Source organism: Rhinolophus hipposideros (assembly GCF_964194185.1).
Source record: "Rhinolophus hipposideros genome assembly, chromosome: 16".
NCBI classification, from domain to species: domain Eukaryota; kingdom Metazoa; phylum Chordata; class Mammalia; order Chiroptera; family Rhinolophidae; genus Rhinolophus; species Rhinolophus hipposideros.
The window spans coordinates 20,825,913-20,847,025 of record NC_138062.1 but is presented as its reverse complement, the minus strand read 5'-3'; the positions used below and the strand labels follow the sequence as shown (position 1 = coordinate 20,847,025).

The following is a 21,113-nucleotide window of genomic DNA, read 5'->3' as shown; positions in this document are numbered from 1 at the left end:
TTCTCAAAAATAGGAAAAGGAAGAAAACAGTTTACATATGCTTATGTATTATTTCTTCATACTGCGAAGAAGGTTTGTTCTATATAATTCTTGATAGGATTACTCCATAATTACTCCATAGGGTTTACCTTCATTTTCTTTCTAAATCCCATGGTATGTGGCCAGTACATACTGAATTCATTCATGGAACCATGATTTATGACAAATTATTAGCTGAGCTGTATAGCGTATCAAATGTGCCATTACAGGGTAGTTAGTTAAATCTTGATTTCTTTCCCCAGCTCTACTTTACGAAGTGTTTCTACTGGATCCTCAAGACCTTCCAAAATATGTTTGGTGTGTGGGGATGAGGCTTCAGGATGTCATTATGGAGTAGTAACCTGTGGCAGCTGCAAAGTGTTCTTCAAAAGAGCAGTGGAAGGTAAATGTTCATGTGGGTGTTCCTTTTACACATTTTTTTTCCTTATTGTGTAGTCTCCTTGCACAATTAACATTGGGAAGTAAGTCAAAAAATATTTTTGATTCAGTCTGTCAGTGATACACAGTAATAATCCCATATCTAAAAGCATCTGGAGATTTGCCACTGAGCCAATATTTAATGGGCAAAATGTGAACTTTCAAACTGAGATCGACCAGTCATAAAAAAAATTGTGTTTGTTGTTTGTTTCCATCTGAGACTTAGGAAAAAAAAAATTCTGTGTCATAAATGTAATCTGCATGATCTGAAAGAAGATTTTTTCCTAAGAACACACAGAGTACATCATTTCTGCCATTTCTGCATCTCTGTACAGTTGAAACTTGAACAACTCAGTGGTTGGGGGTATGGAACCCCCACACACAGTTGAAAATCTATGTAAAACTTTTGACTCCCCAGAATTTAACTACTAATAGCCTACTGTTGACAGGAAGGCTTAACAATGACATAAAACAGTCAATAAACACATTTTTTATGTTGTATACTGTATTCTTATAATTAAGCTAGGGGAAAGAAAATGTTAAGAAAATCATAAGGAAGAGAAAATACATTTACAGTATTTATTGGGAAAAAGCCCATATATAAGAGGACCCACACAGTTCAAACCCATGTTGTTCAAGGATCAACTGTATAAATATATGTGTTTCTGACGAATTTAAACATGGATATCAGGATCATGTCTGTAATTTCGGTTGTGTTCCACAAAGAATGATTTCATGTAACGGCTGCTTTAGATTTCAGGTCCCTGTTTGAGTCCAACATTTGTTCCTACTGGAGGTTTCCAAATGGATAATTAAATGTCAAAAATTGAGATTTCTCTTTTAGGCTGGGTTTTTTCTTATGTCCAAATAATTTTACTTCCTTAGGAGAAACAGTCTTTTAATTAATTTGTGCCTTCCTTCGTCCTTACCTACAAGCAGTTAATTAACATCAGATATAGGCCAGATGGTTTTATCAATGTTGACTACTATGATTGGTCAAAGTGTAGAATTTTTACTATTAGTAAAGGTAGTATTTTATATTTGACACTTATTTTCACTCAAGACTTTAGAATGTTTATTTCTCAGGGCAGTTTTCTGAGAGATAAGCTGTTACTTCAAAGACTTGAGCTTAAATGGCTCTGATGTTTCATCTTTGTTTTGCTGGGGACCACAAGGAAGTGTCCTTAGTTCTGGGATGAAAAAGCCGACCAATTATTTCTTTGCTTCTGGAATTGATTTTGCATTATTTTATTGATACTATGTGATTTTACATTATTTACACTGTTCGTTATTTAATAGACCCCAAACCCAGCACTGAATTGGTAATACTGTGTTTCCCCGAAAATAAGACCTAGCCAGGCCATCAACTGTAATGTGTCTTTTGGAGCAAAAATTAATATAAGATCTGATCTTATTTTACTAGAAGACCAGGTATTATACAATATAATATAAGAGCATGTATAATATAATATAATAATACCAGGTCTTATATTAATTTTTGCTCCGAAAGACGCATTAGAACAGATGGCCCCCGCTAGGTCTTATTTTCGGGGAAACACAGTAGGAGTTCCGTATTCCCTTCTCCTGATATGACCTCTTGGTTACAGGTGACAGAAAATTCAACACAAAATGGCTTAAGTACCAGTGGAAATCCATGGCCTACATCACTGGGAAGTCATAGTGCAGGCTTAACTTCAGGCAAGCCATGGTCTTAAGCCAGGTCATTAGAACTCAGTCCCACTCTCTCCATTGCTTGACTTTGCACTGGCTTCGTTCTCATGCAAGTTCTTCCATGGTGATGAGGCAGCCACCAGGCCACCATCAAAAAGAGGTTTTCTGTTCCCAGCTGTTCTTACTATAGCCCCCAGTTGACTCTAACTTGGAGTGAATTGGCTCACATGCCTCACCCCCCGCCACCTCCAAACCAATCACTATGGTGGAGGAATGTAGTGATCTGATAGGCTAGTCCTGGCTGGAGTCGGCCAACCAGAACCCCTCATCTGAGCGTGGGGTAGGACATTGCTCTTGGGAAAAGGTGGGCTCTGTTACCAGAAGGCTGATTTAAAAAATAAATAAATAAATAAATAAAAAGGAAAAATACATTTCTACATGACTGAAATTGGTTTATTTTTGAAGGCTTTCCGCCCACCCTTTCTCTCTTTCCTTAGCTATGTGATTAGCTCAGTAGAAGATAAATAGATGAAATTTACCTCTGGTACCTTCCTAATGTCAATTGAACCTTCCAGTATAAGAACTCTCCTCCTACGCTCACTAGTGAACAGAGTAAGGTGATATATAAAAATAAAGTGATATAAGGAGGGCATTTGGAGTAGTCAGTGGGAGTCTCTGTGTTGCCCCATCGACGGGTCAGCCTTCATAATCAGAATCCAAGTTTCCACTATTGACAGAATTTGCCCTTCTCTGCTTCTGAAGCAAACGTTTTTTCTAGAAGTTTTTGTTTTTTTGAGTAGTTTCTATGTAAGTCGCAGAGGAAATAATTATTTTTGTAACTGAACTGTAAATACAGAAAAGCCAAAATGTATATCTTTTTCACTGGAAAGCTGATCAATAATCGATAATGAAACTTAATGAGTGCCTTTTAAGACTTTTATTAATAGAGTTTATTCTCTATTTATTTGTGGATTAGAATTTCAGTGCTCACCTGAACGAAACAAGGCTGTAAATTTTACATATAGACTTCATGAGAGTAGTGACCTATTTGTTTTTGTATTTTGTATCGTGTTTCCTGTTTTATCCTGTGTGTGTGCATGTGTGTGTGTGAGACAGAGACAGAGAGAATAAATATGTAAGAAATATGACTATTTTTATATCAGAACTTTGTGATTTAATAACAGATTATTTTGATAATACTTTATATAACTTGAGCCACTAATTTTACAAAATTATGGTATATGGATGTAATTTTTATTCCCCTTTTACAGATGAAGATGGTTGGGATCAGACCCAATCAACTAATCTATTTAGAATCAGAAGGCCAAACCTAGAAGCATATTAAAGTCTATGATTCCAAACCTACCCTGTTTACCCCCAAATAAGACCTAACCGGAAAATAAGCCCTAGCCGGAAAATAAGCCCTAGCATGATTTTTCAGGATGACATCCCCTGAACATAAGCCCTAATGCGTCTTTTGGAGCAAAAATTAATATAAGACCCAGTCTTATTTTCGGGGAAACATTGTAGATCCAACCTAAAGTCTCATAACTCCAAATCTCATAATCTATTTTGCCTATTTTCCGTAATTCTCAAGTTCAGGAAAATTCTACCCTATATATCATCTGTTCATGCCTACTTGATGATAATGAAAGAAGTGACGTAAGCATTGAGACAACACAATTTGTTACCCTTACTATGTGTATGTGTCTGTGACTGTATATATATGTAGACAAACGTGTCTGTATATTTGCATATTTGAATATTTACTGTATTTTATGGTTTTCCCTGAAAACCTTAAGCTCCTCCATAGATCACAGAAGTAGAGATTCTAAGCAGCAGCAGGTAAAGGGAGCTAAGATGAGGGGAGTTGGTTAAAGCCGAAAGAACTAACACCACCAAAGGCAGAACTAGAAATGACCACTAGAGAGGAGACAGGAGGAAAAACATCACAGTCTGAGATCTGAGTTTGTTGGCTGAAGGCTTTATGACCTAGATAGAGCACAGCATTCTAAAGCTTGTAGGGAAACTGCAAATCATCTCTTTAAGTGTGAATTGTGTTCTTCGTTTTCTGTTTGATGGGATGTACATGAGTGCTTATATTTTTCTTCTTAAAGATTTAATATAACAAGACTCAGAAGTCTCCTCAGAACACCTTATTTTCCAGTAGCATCATTTAAGAGCTGTGTTATTCAATGTTACAAAGGGAAGTTGATAAGTTTATTTTTAAATTTGAGCTGCTTCTTTGACTTGAAGGTTTGTCAGAACCTTTCTGTCTGAAAAAGGACAAGCATTTCTGTGTGTGTGTGTGTGTGTGAGTGTGTGTGTGTGTGTGTAACAGGGTTCTCCCTTGTGGTGGAAACTGGACTGACATTTGGGTCAGAAGACTTAGTTTTAATTAAGGCAAGTGAGATTAAGTCAAGGTGTTTAACTTACCTGGGCCTCTGTTTCTTTCTATATAAAAATGAAAAGTAGTGTTGACTTATGTTAATAGTGCTATGAAAAATTGCTTGAAAACAAAATATCTGCGCCGATTTTATAAATTGTAACGTGAATTCAAAATATTAGATCTTTATTGTTTTGTAAGAACGAACACTAAGTTCTCTGGTACTGTCTGTGTGGAGAGACCGTACAAATGACACGATGACAGTGTGTCTGTTACATCTTCATTGGTAAGCCCTCCTTTTTTCCTTAAGATCTTCGTTTTTCCCGTACTATGTTATTTTTTTCCAGAGTTGCCCTTTGAGGTTGTTAAGACCTTCCTAAACTCTCAGTTTTCAAAGTTTTCAAAGGCTGTGTGTGGGGAGTGGGGGAAATGGAAAGCCTGTCAGGATTTTCTAGAGGGGCTTTTCCACGTTTTCTAATGTGGACTGGACGGTTGAGATTTACTCCCGTACTGAGCAATCCTGCCTTTGGGAGTTGCGTAGTACAGAAAATATTGAGAGCCACCAACTGGACTTCTAGCTCCTCTGTTAGGTGTCTTTTAGGGTAGGATGGTCTTAGCTCCAGACCCTCCATAGCAAGACTATACATCTTGTTTGATGTACATGTGAAATGTACCTATGTTGTATAAGAACAATAAAGCTTAAATGATTTCCCCCCACATCAGCCAGTTATCAGTGAAACTGCCCCCAGAATTGATGCAAGACCTTTGACTTCTAATCTGCAACTTCTAATTCTAGTCTGAGTTTTTACTGTCTGAGTCTCTCTCCAACTGTAAATACCCGTTCATTTCTTCTCATGTGTATTTCACTTTGTGATCCCTGAATGAATAAAGTTGACTACGTTCCGCACACTGTGTTATAACTTAATTTCCTTTCTGGATAGTCAATATACAAGCAGTGTCTGGAAGACACAGCTACCGCAAATCACTGAAGCGTTATAAGGCTATAAAAGAAGAAGAGAGTTCATTACTATCTAAAGACAACTAGATTTATATTTTTGTAAGCAGACTTGTTAGGCTAAACAGGCCACGGCTTGGGAAGGTCAGTCAGATCATAGGATGTCAGTTTCCACACTCAGACATTTCCCTTTAAGTAAAAGACTTAAAAATTTATTTCCTGAAATGAAATTGTTTTAGAAGAGATAATTGTAGATTAATCTCAGGGTTCCTTAAATATGTAGCATTTTAAGTCAACCAGCCTCCAGCTCGTGAACGTGTATCTCATTCCTTTCACGTCATTCACAGCATATAGCTAAAAAAAAACTTTAATGATCGATTGATTATTCCACTGGGGAAGGTGTTTTTAAGAAAATGTAATGGTTGATTAATAGTTTTCTTTGCATTTCTAAAAATAATGAGTAAACAGTCCAGGTCCAGAGAAAAGCATTTCTCCCTGTGTCATATACCCAGTTTTTCTTATCAGTGCTCTGTGTTCTCATGACCGAGAGGAGACAAGAAGCAAGAGTGCGAGCCCACAGGAGGGGTGGGGGCTGGATGACACAATTGTGCCGCAAACTGGAGAATTTAGTGGACACAAGCTAAATCAGGATGGTATTGTCTAATAATTGAAATGTAATCATCCCTGTATAAGTGGCAGTATACAATTAAGGAAATGATAAAGCAAGGAAATAAGTTAATGTGTGTTTGATAGATGTCTGCACGTCCCGATGTGATATAGCTCTCAGTGTCCCTATGAACCATGTATGGGAAGCTAAGGAACACCAAAGTCCATTGTTCCTGCTACAGAACTGCTAAGTCTGAGAAAGGATACCAGGGACTGTTCTGGCTTCCAGTTTTCTCACAAAACACTGTAAGATTAAGTTTTGGTGTCCCCCCTCCCCCTTTTTCAGAATTTTTAGAAACCAGGCGACCTGATTGTTTCTAATTACGTATCATAAGAGTTTAAACAAATACCCAGCAGGTTATATCTATGATTTTTATGAATACTCCTTTTCTCCCTACATAGTGGAAGGCTTTAGTGTTCACTGAAAATGATTGCCCAGATTTTTGATAGCCCTTCAGTTGGTTGCTATGGCAACACACCGAGCCATGCCATTTAGGCCAACTTGGAAGGTCAGGGAAGACTTCTTAAAAGAATTGACCCCTAAACTGAATCTTGAGAGATTAGAATTGGCAGTGCTGAGGGGGGTAAGGACAGGTGTCTACAAAGGGCACCAGAAGCAATTTCATGTTACCACTCTGAAAATACGAGGTGTGAGGTGATGAAAGGTGAGCCTAAATGTGCAGATTGGGTCCGGTCGTGGAGTCTAAGGAGGGGCCTGAAGTTATCGTTGGGCAAAACAGAACCTCTGAATGTTTTCACGCAGAAAGGTGGCAAACTCAGTTTTGCATTTACTCTCTGGCTGCAGGGAGGTATGCTCACTTACTTACAGGGGGGCAGCTCTGGTGGCTGTTTTAAATCGTTTGGAGAAGAGATGACCAGGCATAGAACTAGACCAGCAATGGTGGAACTGAGAGGAGGACACAGGGAATAAGAGTCTGGGAAGTGACCTCGGCGGCGCTGTGTTGGAGGTGAAGAAGCAAAGATCTGTGACACTTCGCAGAGCTCTGTGCTGATGTCTTTGCTAAGATTCAGACTTCTGGAGTGAGAGCAGTGCTAGGGGCATGGAAGGAAACTTTCTTCCATTCAGCAAATGTTTATTCGGTATTTATTAAATGCAGACACCATTCTAGACAGACTTAGGGACACCTTGGGTGAAGAGCAAGTGAACAAAATAGACAAAGATCCCTGCTCTGGTGGAGCATAGATTCTAGTGAGGGGTGGTAGAGGGCTTAAACATGAGAAATGAGTTGTTTATGTAGCATATGGAAAGTTGATAGGTGCTGTGGAGAAAAAAGCATTGCCAGAATAAAGGAGATTGCAACAAGGTTCGATTTAGGACAGTGTGTTTGAAATGTCTAAAGGACATTCATGTGTGACTAACAGGAAGTGGGATATGTGATTCTGAAGCATAGTTAACGAGACAAGATGGAAAATAAGGATTTTGGAATCACCATCCATCAAAACAGATGCATTTGCCCAAGAAGTGGGTATGTAGAGAGACAAAAGAGAGGCCAAGGTTGGAACCTTAGAGAACATGAATCTAAGACGTCTTGTGTGTGTGCATGTGTTACATACATGTGTGAATAATTTTTGTCCTTCTCCAAGTTGCCCCCAGAAAAATCTGGTTACTTGGTCTGGCTGTTCCTAGTTAGTTGAAGTTCAGACGTTACTGCATTTGTGGAATTTTCAACCCCACTTTTCAGTCTTGATTCATCATTAAGCTTTGGTCATTACTGAATCTTTCCCAGTCCAGTGCCCACAACCAAACACTCACGTCGTGGGGATTTGATTTGCTGACCAGTACAGAGATAACGGTACACTTGAAGCAGGTGCTCAGACAACATTTGTGGATTGATTGTTTGATGACTGTTTAAAGATGTGGGTGGGACTCACCCTTTTTAGTTACTGTTTCTGTGAAGTATTTTGTTAGAGAATGATTGAAGTAGGGACACGTGGGCCAAAAGTAAATTAGCATTTGTATCCAAAGAGAGCTTCTTGTATCTTAAAATATTAAATAAAGGTGTAATCTACATAGCAAATTTGAAGACTATAATGTAGAAGCCCAGTAATTTTCCAAGTTATTCCCCCATGTTTATGGGTTTGTTTGCAAACAAATGGTGTGCCAGAAAAAAATCCAAAACAGCCGTCAGCTTTCTGTGAGTTCCAATAAAATTTAAAATGAGTGAAATGAAAAAACAGGACAAAGGGAAGATGAGAGCAAGAAAGAGATATAGAGCCAGGAATGGGGGTGATACAGAGACAGTATGCCCTGAGGCCTTTGTAGAGAAGGCTACTGATTTGACTCTTAGCTTTCTAGCAACTAACCCTTGAACAGTGATTAGGGCTCTTAAAACTAGTTTAGGGGATTATAAGAAAATTTTCATGAGCTACTTTCATTGTAATGTGCCTGTTTTTTCCCTGCATAACCTGAGATTTAAAAAGTAATCTTCTCATTGGCCTGAATGGAATAGTTTGGTTTATCTTAAGGAACAGTGCTAAAAAAATTGTTTTATTTTATCAACCACCTGCTCCTCTAATAATAGCCACCATTTATTGAACAGTTACTAGATACCAGGCTCTATGCCAAGTACTCTATGTTTTTTATCTTGTTCCTCATAACAGCTTTCTTGAATCTGAGAATTTTGTGTGTTTTGAAAGGTAATATCGTTAAATCAGAACTCTCTAACCAATCATTGTGTCAAGGAAATCATTGAGTATTTTTTAACAAGGCTAAAGTGTATGACCCTTCAACTCTTTAAAATTAATAGCAATAATAGTAAATATGTGAGCACTTATTTTTTGCTCATTGTGCTAAGAACTTTATTGTATATTCTCATTTTAATCCTCATAATAATCCTGTGAAATAGGTACAGTTATTATCCTCATGTTAGAGATTAGTCATCTGAGGCATATAAAGGTATGAATAACTAGTCTAAGGTCACCCGGATCAAAGGAAGTGTCAGAACTGGGACTTGAACCCAGGAAGAGTAGGCATTTTCACTCTGTGTACTTAACACACAAGCTATACTCACCCTCACAGAGTTATATCAGATCCCAACTATTTTCACCCATCAAAAAGTAGGGCGATATCTCTGACTTTAGAGCCCTTATGAAGAGCACATTATAATTTAACAGTGATCCTGCTATACTCTAAATAATTAACTCCTAGCCATTCCATGTTAAAACTCTAATTTGATTTTCTGTTGCCCTAATGGGAAAGAAATTGGGTAGTCTCTATTTTTTTCTTAAGGAATGAACTCCATATTTCTTAAAAATTACCATCACCATCTTTAACATCTTGATATTAATTTAAAGATTTAAAATTTTTATCTTCCTGTGTTTCATTTCCCGTGTGTGATAAAAATTAGATGTGGCCTGCGCGAATGGCCTCCTCATACAAAGCTGAAAGCTACTTACTCTTCAGCAATTTGCTGTCTGCTTGATGCCCATGGCTCAGAAATAGACCCATGAGCCAGAGGACACAGAGCCACAGGCTACTATCATGGAACTTGCACTCATGGTGTAATTAGGATCAAACAACCTACGTGATTTGATACTCTCGAAAATGATTTGACTCCGAAAATGAATATTGCTATCTTGACTGCAATCCAATGACAAGATGGAACCCTGGGAGGATGGAGAGGATGAGGAGACAGTTAAGCATTAAAATGGAGGGGTGGTGAAGGAATGGGAAGATGGAGGTTGAATCTGAGTCCCCTCGATGAGTAGGGCCAGTTCAGTGAAAGCCTGGACTGGCTAGAGCAGGCTCATGGCCAGATGTGGAAGATGTGCACGTCTGAATACAGACACTTGTGTCCGATTGTGTAAGACCCTCATAATGCAATGAGAATTCTCAGCCCTTCTTTTAAATATAGTGAGTCTTTTTATAAGGCTCTTCACAGTGGGAAAAATCAACACAGTGGTTTCGACAGCTTTGTCTCTTGGTGCTGTGTAGTGGCTCATGGCAGGCATACCTAGAGAAAGAGAAGACAACTGGAGTGGGGCTGTGAGTGATGGAAAGTGAAAAGAGCCTGACCTGGCATGGAATTGGTGCAGTTGAGCAGAAGACCCAATTTGAGAGGTAAGAAGGAAGAACTCGCAGGACCCAGTGGTGAATTAGTGTTGTAGAATGATGGAGATCGCTGAGTGGGACCTAGAGAGAAAACATTTTAAGACTAGAGACAATGAGTGGAGTTTAGAACTGTTGAGGCTGTAGAGATCGATTCTCCAAGGGATAAAGCAGTCCAAGTAAATAGGAAAAGAAACTCAGAGAAAATCCTGGAAAAGTTCACTGTTTACCTGGGGATATCTTGAAAATTTTAAAATAAAGAAACTGCATTGTTAGGTATTAGGCAGATGGGCCTAGTTTTAGGCAACAGATGTCAGTGGCTGCCATAGCTGTTACGTACAGTATATGGGAAGTTACATAATGAAATTGAAAGCCTGATGAAGGTGTTGGGCCCACAACACCAATGGAACAGGCCTGCTGGGTGTAGTGATCATTGGAGAGACTTGTGCTATTGTTCCTCCTCATATTCGAGGTACTAAGTGATGATTTTAGCAGCTTCTGACACCGTAGGGAGCCACACATGAAGCTATTAATGACTGAGAAGACGGAAAAGTTCTGTAGAAAAAAAAAGCCACTGTTTCAAATCCCCCAACTTTTTCCTGTAATTTCCTGCTCTTTAAAGGCAGACTTTTCTAGTGTAGTGATTTTTTTTTTCTTTTGACCTATCCCTCTGTATCTATGTTCACTGCCCATCTTGACCTCTTAGATAGGGAAGAAAGAGAAGCTGCTAATGATTTTTCTAAACATAAGCAGATCCCTATAATACACACACACACACACACACACACACACACACACACACGTGTGCACACACACACTCTTCCAGAACATGCTGGCCCACCTCACTCAGTCATCCAGTGATTGCTGTTCTGGGGCTGGGGAAGAGAGGATACCTTGAGTCAGCAAGAAGGCTTCAGAACCACCTGAAATTATTGCATCACCATCTGTGCACACGCTCACATTCTCTCTCCCACTTACACACCTCCCTTCAATATTGGAGACCAAATCCACATCTAGAGAAGAGCAGGCTGACACCAAGAAAGGAAGCTCGCAACTCTTATAAGCGATGTAGATTGTTTCCATTTTGCCCTTGGGATGGCCCTATATGAAGCTCTCTTGAAATGTGTTGACTGTGATGTTACCTTTTCAAAAGCATCACCTTCCTATGTGTGCTGCGCTGCTAATTAAGAGTGAACTCTTATACCCCACACAGCAAAGAGCGATCCCTGAGGAAGAGTGAGGAAGGTATAAGGCTAAGGGCTCCATTAAATCACTGGCACTTGACAACCTCTAATGCATCTTGGCAAACATGTTTTGTTTACTTTTCTAATGGTAAAATCATGAAATAAAACAAAAGATTAAAGAATATAAATCTAGAAGGGCATCATAACTGTCAACAAGAATTGAAAAGTCACTTCCAACAAATTAGCTGAGGAGTGAATAGGATGAGGATTTTAGAAAGTTTAATGTAAGTTGATACTTATTCATACTTATTCATACTTATTCATAGCAGTGTGAATACAGGTTCATTAAATTGTATTTGTTTCGGTAGAATCGAAACAATTTAATTTGGAGGGAAAAAACTAAATACTTCTTCCTCCGAATCCCTTCTTACACTTTTATTTTCTCCTCCAACTTGGAAGGAAGAAACAAGGCGAGTTTGGAGAGTCACACCACCCTCTTAGAAGCCATATTCACCATATTCAGCCATATTCACTAATTCTTGAGTGAAAGGCTTCTTGAATAATACCCAGTAATTTGAACACTTACTGTGAGAATCTTCAAATCAGAAACTATAAAAAACATCACCAAGATAGGTTCCAACCACGTTTATGTCGAGTAGGACAGTGTGAGTAGAAGGAGCTGGGCTTGGGGTCGGACAAGCTGCACTGCAGGCCCGAATGATCCTGCCCGTTTTGAGACTTGGAGCAGATCATTGATGTCTGTTATCCCTTTAAGAAAATAAATCTTAAAAATGTCAGCTCTGTTCATCTCTCAGTTAGGAAGATAACAATTAGAACACATACATTTACACTACTTTAGAAACAATAAAGGATTGCTTTGCAAACATTATATTTTAAAAAGTTTCCCCCTTTTTAGGAAGTAATGGAAACAGTACACTTTGTTCTCTGTAAAATGTGGACTGTTTAAACTGTGGCTGCCTTATGTACTTGTTCAATATTTGATTTGGAAAAAAGAAAGAAAAAAAAAACACAGTAAAAATGAAAGGAAAGCCAGACTTGGAATTTTGACCTCTTTGTCACTGGTTTAGTCAGGTCTGTGTTGTTCATGAGTATTGTACCAAACGGCCGTGGTAGGGGGACATCTGCGTATTTAAAATCAGTATTTAAATTTAATCTGCCTGCGTAATATAATCAGACAAAGAACAAAGGCAGTTTTCACACTCTTTCTACATCTAAAACAATTTGGAAGGTCACAACTACTTTTCACTTTCTTTTTAAAATTAGCTGTACCAAGATTTCTAAAACACACTGCACTCTCCAACCCTCCAACTCTTGGTGAATGACTCAATTGGAAAACCAGTGCAGAATTAGTCCAGGTTGATTGTTTCTCGTCTGGCCTGAATCAAAGCATTTTCCCAGTTGAACTTGATGCTGCTGGTATTATATAAGTACTAATTGTTTTGTTTTGTTTTTTACTATTCAATATGAACTGAAGTTGCTTTAAAAAAAACAGAAAGACTAAGAATGAAGAATATTAATAGCTGTTAATTAGAAATCTTAAACAAAAATCACTGTTTTAAAAGGCAAATAGATGGAGGAACTGTCAGAGAAATACCATTATTAAATACCGTTAGATAAAAATTCCTTCAAACAACCTTCCCTTTCCATTTTTAAAATTAGATGTGCTCCTGACTTATCTGATAATGATTTTGATTTATTTGAAGAGCTTTTAGTTAGTTGCTATAATTGTTGATACTTAAAATTAAAAATATTTATGCTACATCTCCCGGATATTGAAATAACTTTGCCTAATTTAATCAGCATTTCACAAAACAGAGCTGTGATGCTGACAAAGGTCAGATGTCACAGACACATGGAAAACCAGGTCTAGAACTTACTGAATCAAGCCAGGAACAGGTGCTAACAAATGGAGAGGCAAGGAACCAAGGGCCAGCGCCAACTTGGGATGAAGCAGTCATTGAAAATGGAAAGGAGTATGCCCCACATGTGCCCACTGTGGAGAATCGGACAGAAACCAGGTGCATGCATCTGATTCAGCAAACGTCTGTAGAGTACTCACTATGTACTAAGCAATGGGTGTGTGCCACAATCCATTCCCATTAACGAAAAGGCACGGGATCTCAAAGACCATCCTTGACTTCGTGCTAAGCAGTGTGCATTTTTTTTTCAGTCATTTCCTGTATCTTGAAAGTCACCTGTAAAAGCAAAAATAATCATATTGAGCCTTAGGAATTAACTTTGTCTTTTTCAGTGAAGCAGTACAAATTGTGGAAAAATCAAATTGAACCAGGAAAGATTTGCCTTTTTACAGTTTTTCATTGTTGAACTCAGTCTACTAGGCAGAAAATTGGAGTTTTCAAGTACTGGTAGTTATTTTCTTTATTAGATAAGTTGTAATTTATAGTCGTGACCCACAGGGCGGGGATGGGAATGAAAAACTATTTTAGATGCAAAAATTAACCTGTACTGAGTTATTCACGCACCCTTTGTAAAACAAATCAAATCAGAAAATTAAAGCAATGTTTACTTGAAAAATCAAGCAAATTGTCTTTCCTGTAGTAAGAAGAGCATGTCAGAAGTATAATATAAAAGTATGTTTTTTTACTTATGTAGGAAAACAGAGTGGACTTTCATTTTTTGTTTTTACCATAACTTCCCATTATATAAGTACTAATTGTGCTTTTTCTTTTGCTTTTGCTCTCCAGTATGACCTGAAATTACAATTTAAAAAGGAATAGTGACTGTAAAAGTATTAATAGATACTAATGAAAATAACTGTTTTAAAAGAGAGTAGATGGAGATATAATTGTAGAAATACCAATAGTAATTGGTTTTACATTTAAAATACTTTAAATAACTTTCCCTTTAAAATTTTTTATTTAAATGTACTTAATATATTTGATTTATTTATTTTATTTTATTTTTATGAAGGTCCTCAGTTGCTAACTAGACTATAAGAAGAATGTCATTTCAGATACTTGTGTCTGGTACTTTCAATAACGAATTTTTTGAAATCAACACTATATTAAATGTTTGACAGTTACTAGAATATGTTTAAGAATTAAGTTGAGACATTCATAAACATTTTTAAAACATGTCATTAATTTTTCCTTTAGTAATTGTCTTATGATATCATTCCACTATAAGTTCTGGGTGATTTGTTTTGGGAAAAACAGTTACTTAAAAGAAATGGCATTATGAAGAGAGATTTGTACCTGTGATATAATCATACTACACCAATACTGTAGACCAATCTGTTTTAAAATACAAATCGCTGCAGTACAATTATGGAAAGGACCTTCTGCTTTTTTTAATATCATTTGACAAGGGGACATCAACCATTTTTCTACATTCAGGATTGTAGAACATGTCTCTTATACCCACTCATTCTTATTGAATGACTAATTAAGACATTATTTGGTAATCAACTCCAGGCAATGACTTCCTTTGTATCACACAGGTAAATCACAGGATAAATAGTCTTTTCACTGTTCTACTAAGGTCATATAATAAAATAATTTTTCTATTATATGAAAAATAGAAAATAATTCCACTTCCTTGTGCAAAATTTTCATCAAAGTGAGTATTTCCAGAATCACTCTAATAAATCTTCATGTTTCTTTCTGTTTTGTTTTTATAGTGGTATTTTACATAGCATAAAATGTATGTCTTACCATTTTTAAATATACAGTTCAGTGGAATTAAATACATTCACATTGCTGTGCAACCATCACCGCTATCCATCCCCATAACACTTTTCATCTTCTAAAATTGAAACTGTCCACCCATTAAACGGTAACTCCCCACTCTCCCCACCCCCTAGTCCCTCGCAACCATCATTATAAATACTTTCTGCGTTTGTATGTTTTAATTTTTTTGACATATGGTGTTTTTTTTTAATTTTAATCGTAAGTGCAACAACTAGATGATAGTATCTCATTTTTTAGATTCAGTTTAGATGTACCATGTTATAATCAGAATCATAACCTTAGGAGCCTCTGTTTAAATTCCAGTGTCACTGTGTATACTGGTCATCTTAGTTAACATTTATTAAATGTCACTGTTAGCTAAGCATTGAAACGGACATTCTGTGGTTTTATTTCTGTAGTTTCTATAGGAGTTCAGTACTATCCTTATTTTTGATGAGGGAGTTAATGAGAAGAATTAAGCAATTTGTTCATAGTCACAGAGTGAAGGAGAGAGGTAGAAATTTCATCCGGATCTTTCTGACTCCATTCTTCCCTGTGTTTGATTTCACAATGCTGTACTACTAACCCTAGGACTTGGGGCAAGTTGCAGCTTCTCCCTGATTCCTAGGTGTAAAATGAAGACTGGGTGACCCCTAGCTTCTCCTGATGTTTTGGTGATTGGCGTTGATGCATCTGGCAATTACCTAGTATTTCAGGGACATTAAATAAATGATAGCCTTTCACAGTGTTCTTGTTACTTGTCAGACTGGACATATACCACAGAGTATGCAAAGTTCTCTAAGTGGTTACTTGATGGAATCATATATAAAATGTCAGGGGAACAATAATTTGATATGTCAGATTCCACCCCCCACATACATTAAATATAAAATGTGTATTTGAAACGAGTAAGGGCCTTCTTTGAATCCTGGTGAGAATAAATACCATTAAAATTGAACGTGGACCTAGGGCAAGCAGCCTTTCCAATTGTGAAAATAGTACTGTGTTATTATTAAATAGGATGATGGGTGGCATTAAAAGCTATAATACTATTTGATATAATACTGTTTTGCAGAAGAGATTCACTGAATGATGATCAGTGTGGGCACAGATCAAAAGTCCGAAACTGTCATTTTTCTAAAAGAAGTAATTTAAATTCTTACTTGAAATTTTATTCAAAGTCTGTCCACATAAGCCTAATGCAGAAGTGTCGTTTAAAAAACTTTTAGAAGAAAGAACTGCAATAAAGGATAAAAATGCTTGGTGGTTTCTCTCCCATTAAGACCAGGTCTACAGAAACCAAAATACACTGGCAGCCAAGTTAAGATCCTAAGGGCTCTTCTCCAGAAATATCCAGCAGAACTGACCTCCATTTCTTTAGGTACAATTGTGATAACAGCAGCTTATATTTATACGTGTCTTTGTAACAGTAAACACTTGCAGTTAAGTGATGTAGGAAGCTGGAACAGCTAATAATTAGCAAACCTTAGATTCAAACCTGAATCTGACTCCAAAGCCAGTACATACAAAGTAGCTAACACACTGAGAGTGTCTTGGGAGAAAGGTGGAGAGAGGGAGTGCCCCTTGATTAGGAATTTTAAATTTGAGTTGATTTACATGGCCCAAAAACATTTTTGTAAACTTCTATTGGTTTTCTCTGGAAATAACGTGGGATGCCCACCCCTCTTGCCCCAAAACCTATAGCTGACCCTATAAATATGTAAACTAAGATTAAGAGGGCTTTTTACTGAGGATGGCTGTTGTGTCACTTGGCCTTTGAAATCAAGGGCGTCAATGAATGTCTCAGGATAGGACTACAGGCTCCATCTGTCCAGGTGGTGGTTTTGTCAGGAATTAACTGCCAGCTCCACCCATATATGCGGTGGACCTGTTGGTACATATTAGCCAGAATTTACTATGATATAAACTCATTCTCTTACGTAAATGACTGTCCCTCAAACCAACTCCTCTTAATAACTTTGTACATAGCGCCAGTTGTAAATGATCTAACCACAGGAAGCTTTTCTGTTGCAGAAATTACAGTGGTAATCATACAGCACTTTTCTTCAATAAACTGGTACCGAGGTCATACTTGGCACACTGTTCAAATCAACAGATGATTTGCTTTCCAAGGCTTCCAAGGGCTCTACGCCATTGTAAGAAATCGAAACAACTCTGCCATTTTGATCTGTGAATATGTCATGGTAGATTTTCTTTGAGTTACTTAGGGTGACAGGGTGACTTAAGGTCATGAGCACTGTTCTGAGCTAGTCAAGTGTACCCCATTTAAAGAAAGCCCACTACGTGGAAGTGTTGGAAGGAAAATGATATAAGTGAGTCTTCGAATAGTGTATTTTATTCCTCTGTGTGTTAAGGAGATAGGTACCATGGAGCCCTTTGAAATTCAGGGAAGCCAGTCTGGTTTCAGACAGAACTCAGAAAGGGCACCAAGTGGATGCTGGAAATCCTTTTTAAAACTAATCACTGTGGCAGTTAAGCAAAGTAAAATTAACTTTGCTCTGAGCTGTTTTCATAATAGTAATCAGCGTAGTAGTAGTACTTGAGGAAATCCTATTTATCATAGGACTACCCTTCCCAGAGTTGAAGAAATAACTTTATAGCCGACTACCTATCCTCTTTAAAACTAAGAAGTAAAAATCTGGAGAAGTCATGCTACCAAAAATGCTAACCTTCTTGCAACCAATTGATTTTCCTACTTTTATTAGAGTCATCTTAATAGTATTTCCTTTATGCCTTGTTAATCTCATTGAGTAGACATATTTTTTTTTCAATTTGGGCAAATGTTTAGGGAAGTTAAATGTTTGAAACTTAATGTGATTTATTCATATTCCTCGGTTTCTCATATATAAATACAATACGTTTTCTCTTTACTTTGAAGTAGACTTTTAAACTTCTAATCCTAAAAGATAGTTGGTTGGAGGATAAAATTGCATTGGTTAACCAGCTTTTTTAAATAAGCAGTATTTCCCCCTGCTTGTATAAGAGAATAAGTTCTGTAAAATTTTAAGAAAAAAGAATGAAGAAGACAGTGAAAATATGTATCCTTTGAGTGTGGCAGGGAACCATGAAAGCCAGTTGGTGTTATGATGTTTGTTTACTCATCCAGTAAATGTAGGGCCCACAGGCATATGAAAATACCAGGGGTGCCAAAAAAAATGTATACAAGTGGACACTTTGGTCATTACCCAAGCAGTAGTTCACCTTAATCAGAAGTGTCTGGATACTGATGGTAACCACTTTGAGCACCTCTTGTAACTGCAGAAGTCAAATGTGACTTGTATTCATATTTTGTTATCGGTATATATTGAGTATTACAATTTTAATACAGTTTTCCTTTCTTAAAATGTGTACTCATTTTTTTTTGGCACCCTTGTATATGTGCTACGGTCTCTTCCCACATGGAAAGAGAATGCTTCTTAGAAAATTTTGTCTGTCTATATCCTTACATGTATTACATTGAATAGGTTTCCAGACCAAGATTTCTGAATCACATGAATTCAGAAATTTTAATTTTAAGAGACATTGCCACATTGCTTTCCAAAAGACTGAAATAATTCACACTGCCATCAGCAGTGTATTTGAGTACCCTTTCCCCATCCCCACCGGCAACAGCTACAACCACACTTCTTACTTTGGGCTAGTTCTATAGATGTCTACATTATTGTTACTTAAAAAAAAAGCGGTGGTAAAACACACGTAACATAAAATTTACCACCTTAATCATTTTAAGTGTGCCACAGTCCAGTGGCATTAAGAGCATTCACATTGCTGTGCCGCCATTACCATTTTCCATCTCCAGAACTCTTCTTATCTTCCCGTACTGAAATTTTTTCCCATTAAACGCTACCTGTCCATTCCCCATCGTATGGCCCTAGCCACTGACAACCAGCCTTCTACTTTCTGTCTCTCTGAGTTTGACGACTCTAGGTACCTCATAGAAGTGGAATCATACAATATTTGTCCTTTCTGTGACTGGCTTATTTTACTTAGCATAATGTCAATAAAAATATTTTTTAGGATGAACGATAACTCCTCAGTACTTGATTTGCCCTAGTAGTTGATGATGGAAGCCTGTATTTGAATCGCATTCATTTATTTCTCTGATCGTGAACTGTTTATTGAGCATATCCTAGGTGCCTGATGCTGTTCTAGGCACTGGGCCACTACTTCCCTCACGTGTTCTAGTGGGAAAGACAGAAAACTTACAAATGAGCAAATAGGTAAAATGAAAGGGGGGAAAGAGTGCTAAAATAGAGTAACCGGGTGCAGGGGAATGTTTCTGTTAGTGTGGTCTGGAAAAGGTCCTTGGAGACGGAACTGAGACTTGAAGATGGAAATAGGAGCCCTAAGTGTGCTCTGGGGAGAGTGCAAAGTCCCCAGGCAGGAGACAGACTGGAATGATGGAGGAATAGATGGCAGCCCATGTGGCTGGAGAGTTGTAAGCAAGAGGGAGTAGAAATGAAGGTGGTGGTAGAGTTAGGGCACAGAGGTAGGTGACACCAGATCGTGTAGGACCTCAGAGAGCATTGTAAGGAGGTTGGATTTTATTTTTTCTAAAGGCACTTGGAAACAAAACCTGAAATGGTTTTCACCCTTTATAGTTCCAGAAAAGTACATTATTTCATCCTAATAGTAAATCCAGGAGGAAGTGAGAAAAATAACAAAGGACCCACGCTGCCTGGCACAACACTTAGCATCTTAGCATTCCCTCCCTTTTTATAGGCGAGGGAACTAAGGCCTAAGATTTGCTTCCCACTGTCTCGCTGCAGCAAAGAAGTGCCAGCTGCATCCCTTTGTACCTAGGCCTTTAATCTTAAATAATAGCAGTGGATGGAAATGGTGGTTTGGAAATCAGAGAGTAACAGATTTTCCATCCAGAATAGCTGTGCTGCTCTAATGGGGAGCTGCAGGACTTAGGTAATTCACGTCTACCACCGGGGCCTCTCACCACACCCTAACCCAGCCTCTGTCACGATCCATGCTTCCCCTGCCCCTGGGCCTTCTGGCAGGAACCCCATGAAACGAGCATTTCCTGGCAGGGGAGCCTCTCTCTAATCCTAGGCTCGTTACTTCTGTCCATGAGCAAAACGTCTGTATATTCTGACAGCGTTATGGTATGTGGCAGATGGAACGTTCAGTAAAATACTCGAAACTTCTACTACCCAATATGGTAACCACTAGCCTCATGTGGCTTTCATAGACTTGAAACGTGGCTAGTCCTGGTTGAGATGTGTTGTGCAAGGCAAATACACACCGGATTTTGAAGACTTAGTATAAAACAAAAAAAAGAAAACATCTCCAATAAATTTTACACTGATTATATACGTTGAGTGGATAAAATTTTGGCTGACTTGGGTTAAATAAAAGATACTACTAAAATTAATTTCACCTGCTTATTTTTAATTTTTAAGCTGGCTGGCTACCAGGAAATTAAAAATATTTACCTTACTGCCCTTCCTTTCTAACTCTTATGTGCTTCCTTCTCCCTCACACACACTCATACGTGTACACATACATGTGCGCGCGCACACACACACACACCCCACCAGGTGCAGTACTTTTCCACCAGACCGCCCTAGGTACTAACTGACCATCCTAGTGAGAGAAGAGGGGGCAACATCATATCACATTACCATGTCTTCTCTGGAGCTTCTAAAATTTGACCACTGAGGAAAAAACTTGGAAATCTGTCCACAAACCGTTAAAAGGCCCCACATTTTCCCAAACGATAGTCTCCCTTCTCACACTTCATTTGTCACATGGTGTTTTCTTCACATCCCCACTATTCCAAAACACTGATAAAATGCTTTTAGAAACTATGGACCGTGGGTAGCTTTTAACAGCCAAATATGTTAGACTTCTTAGCAAGTTTTAAGAACTGTGATTTCTGGTGGCCTAGTGGTACTTCCTGACAACTAACCAATTGCCGGTCGGCGTCTGTGTAGCTGCCATAGTACTTTTCGCATATTAGAAACTTGGAGAATGCAAAAGCCTC

General features: G+C 38.0%; 1 protein-coding gene across 5 annotated transcripts in view; it reads left to right on the top strand.

Annotated features, from left to right (window-relative positions):
- Nucleotides 1–21,113, top strand: part of NR3C2 (nuclear receptor subfamily 3 group C member 2) — a 309,953-nt gene that overhangs the window by 157,642 nt on the left and 131,198 nt on the right. For 3 of the 5 annotated variants that reach the window (XM_081077093.1, XM_081077094.1, XM_081077092.1), the window contains exon 3: nt 282–433. In XM_081077093.1, coding sequence (XP_080933219.1) covers nt 282–433 — 152 coding nt within the window. The remainder of the gene's footprint in view (nt 1–281; nt 434–21,113) is intronic. The other 2 variants (XM_081077096.1, XM_081077095.1) reach the window with 1 other exon arrangement.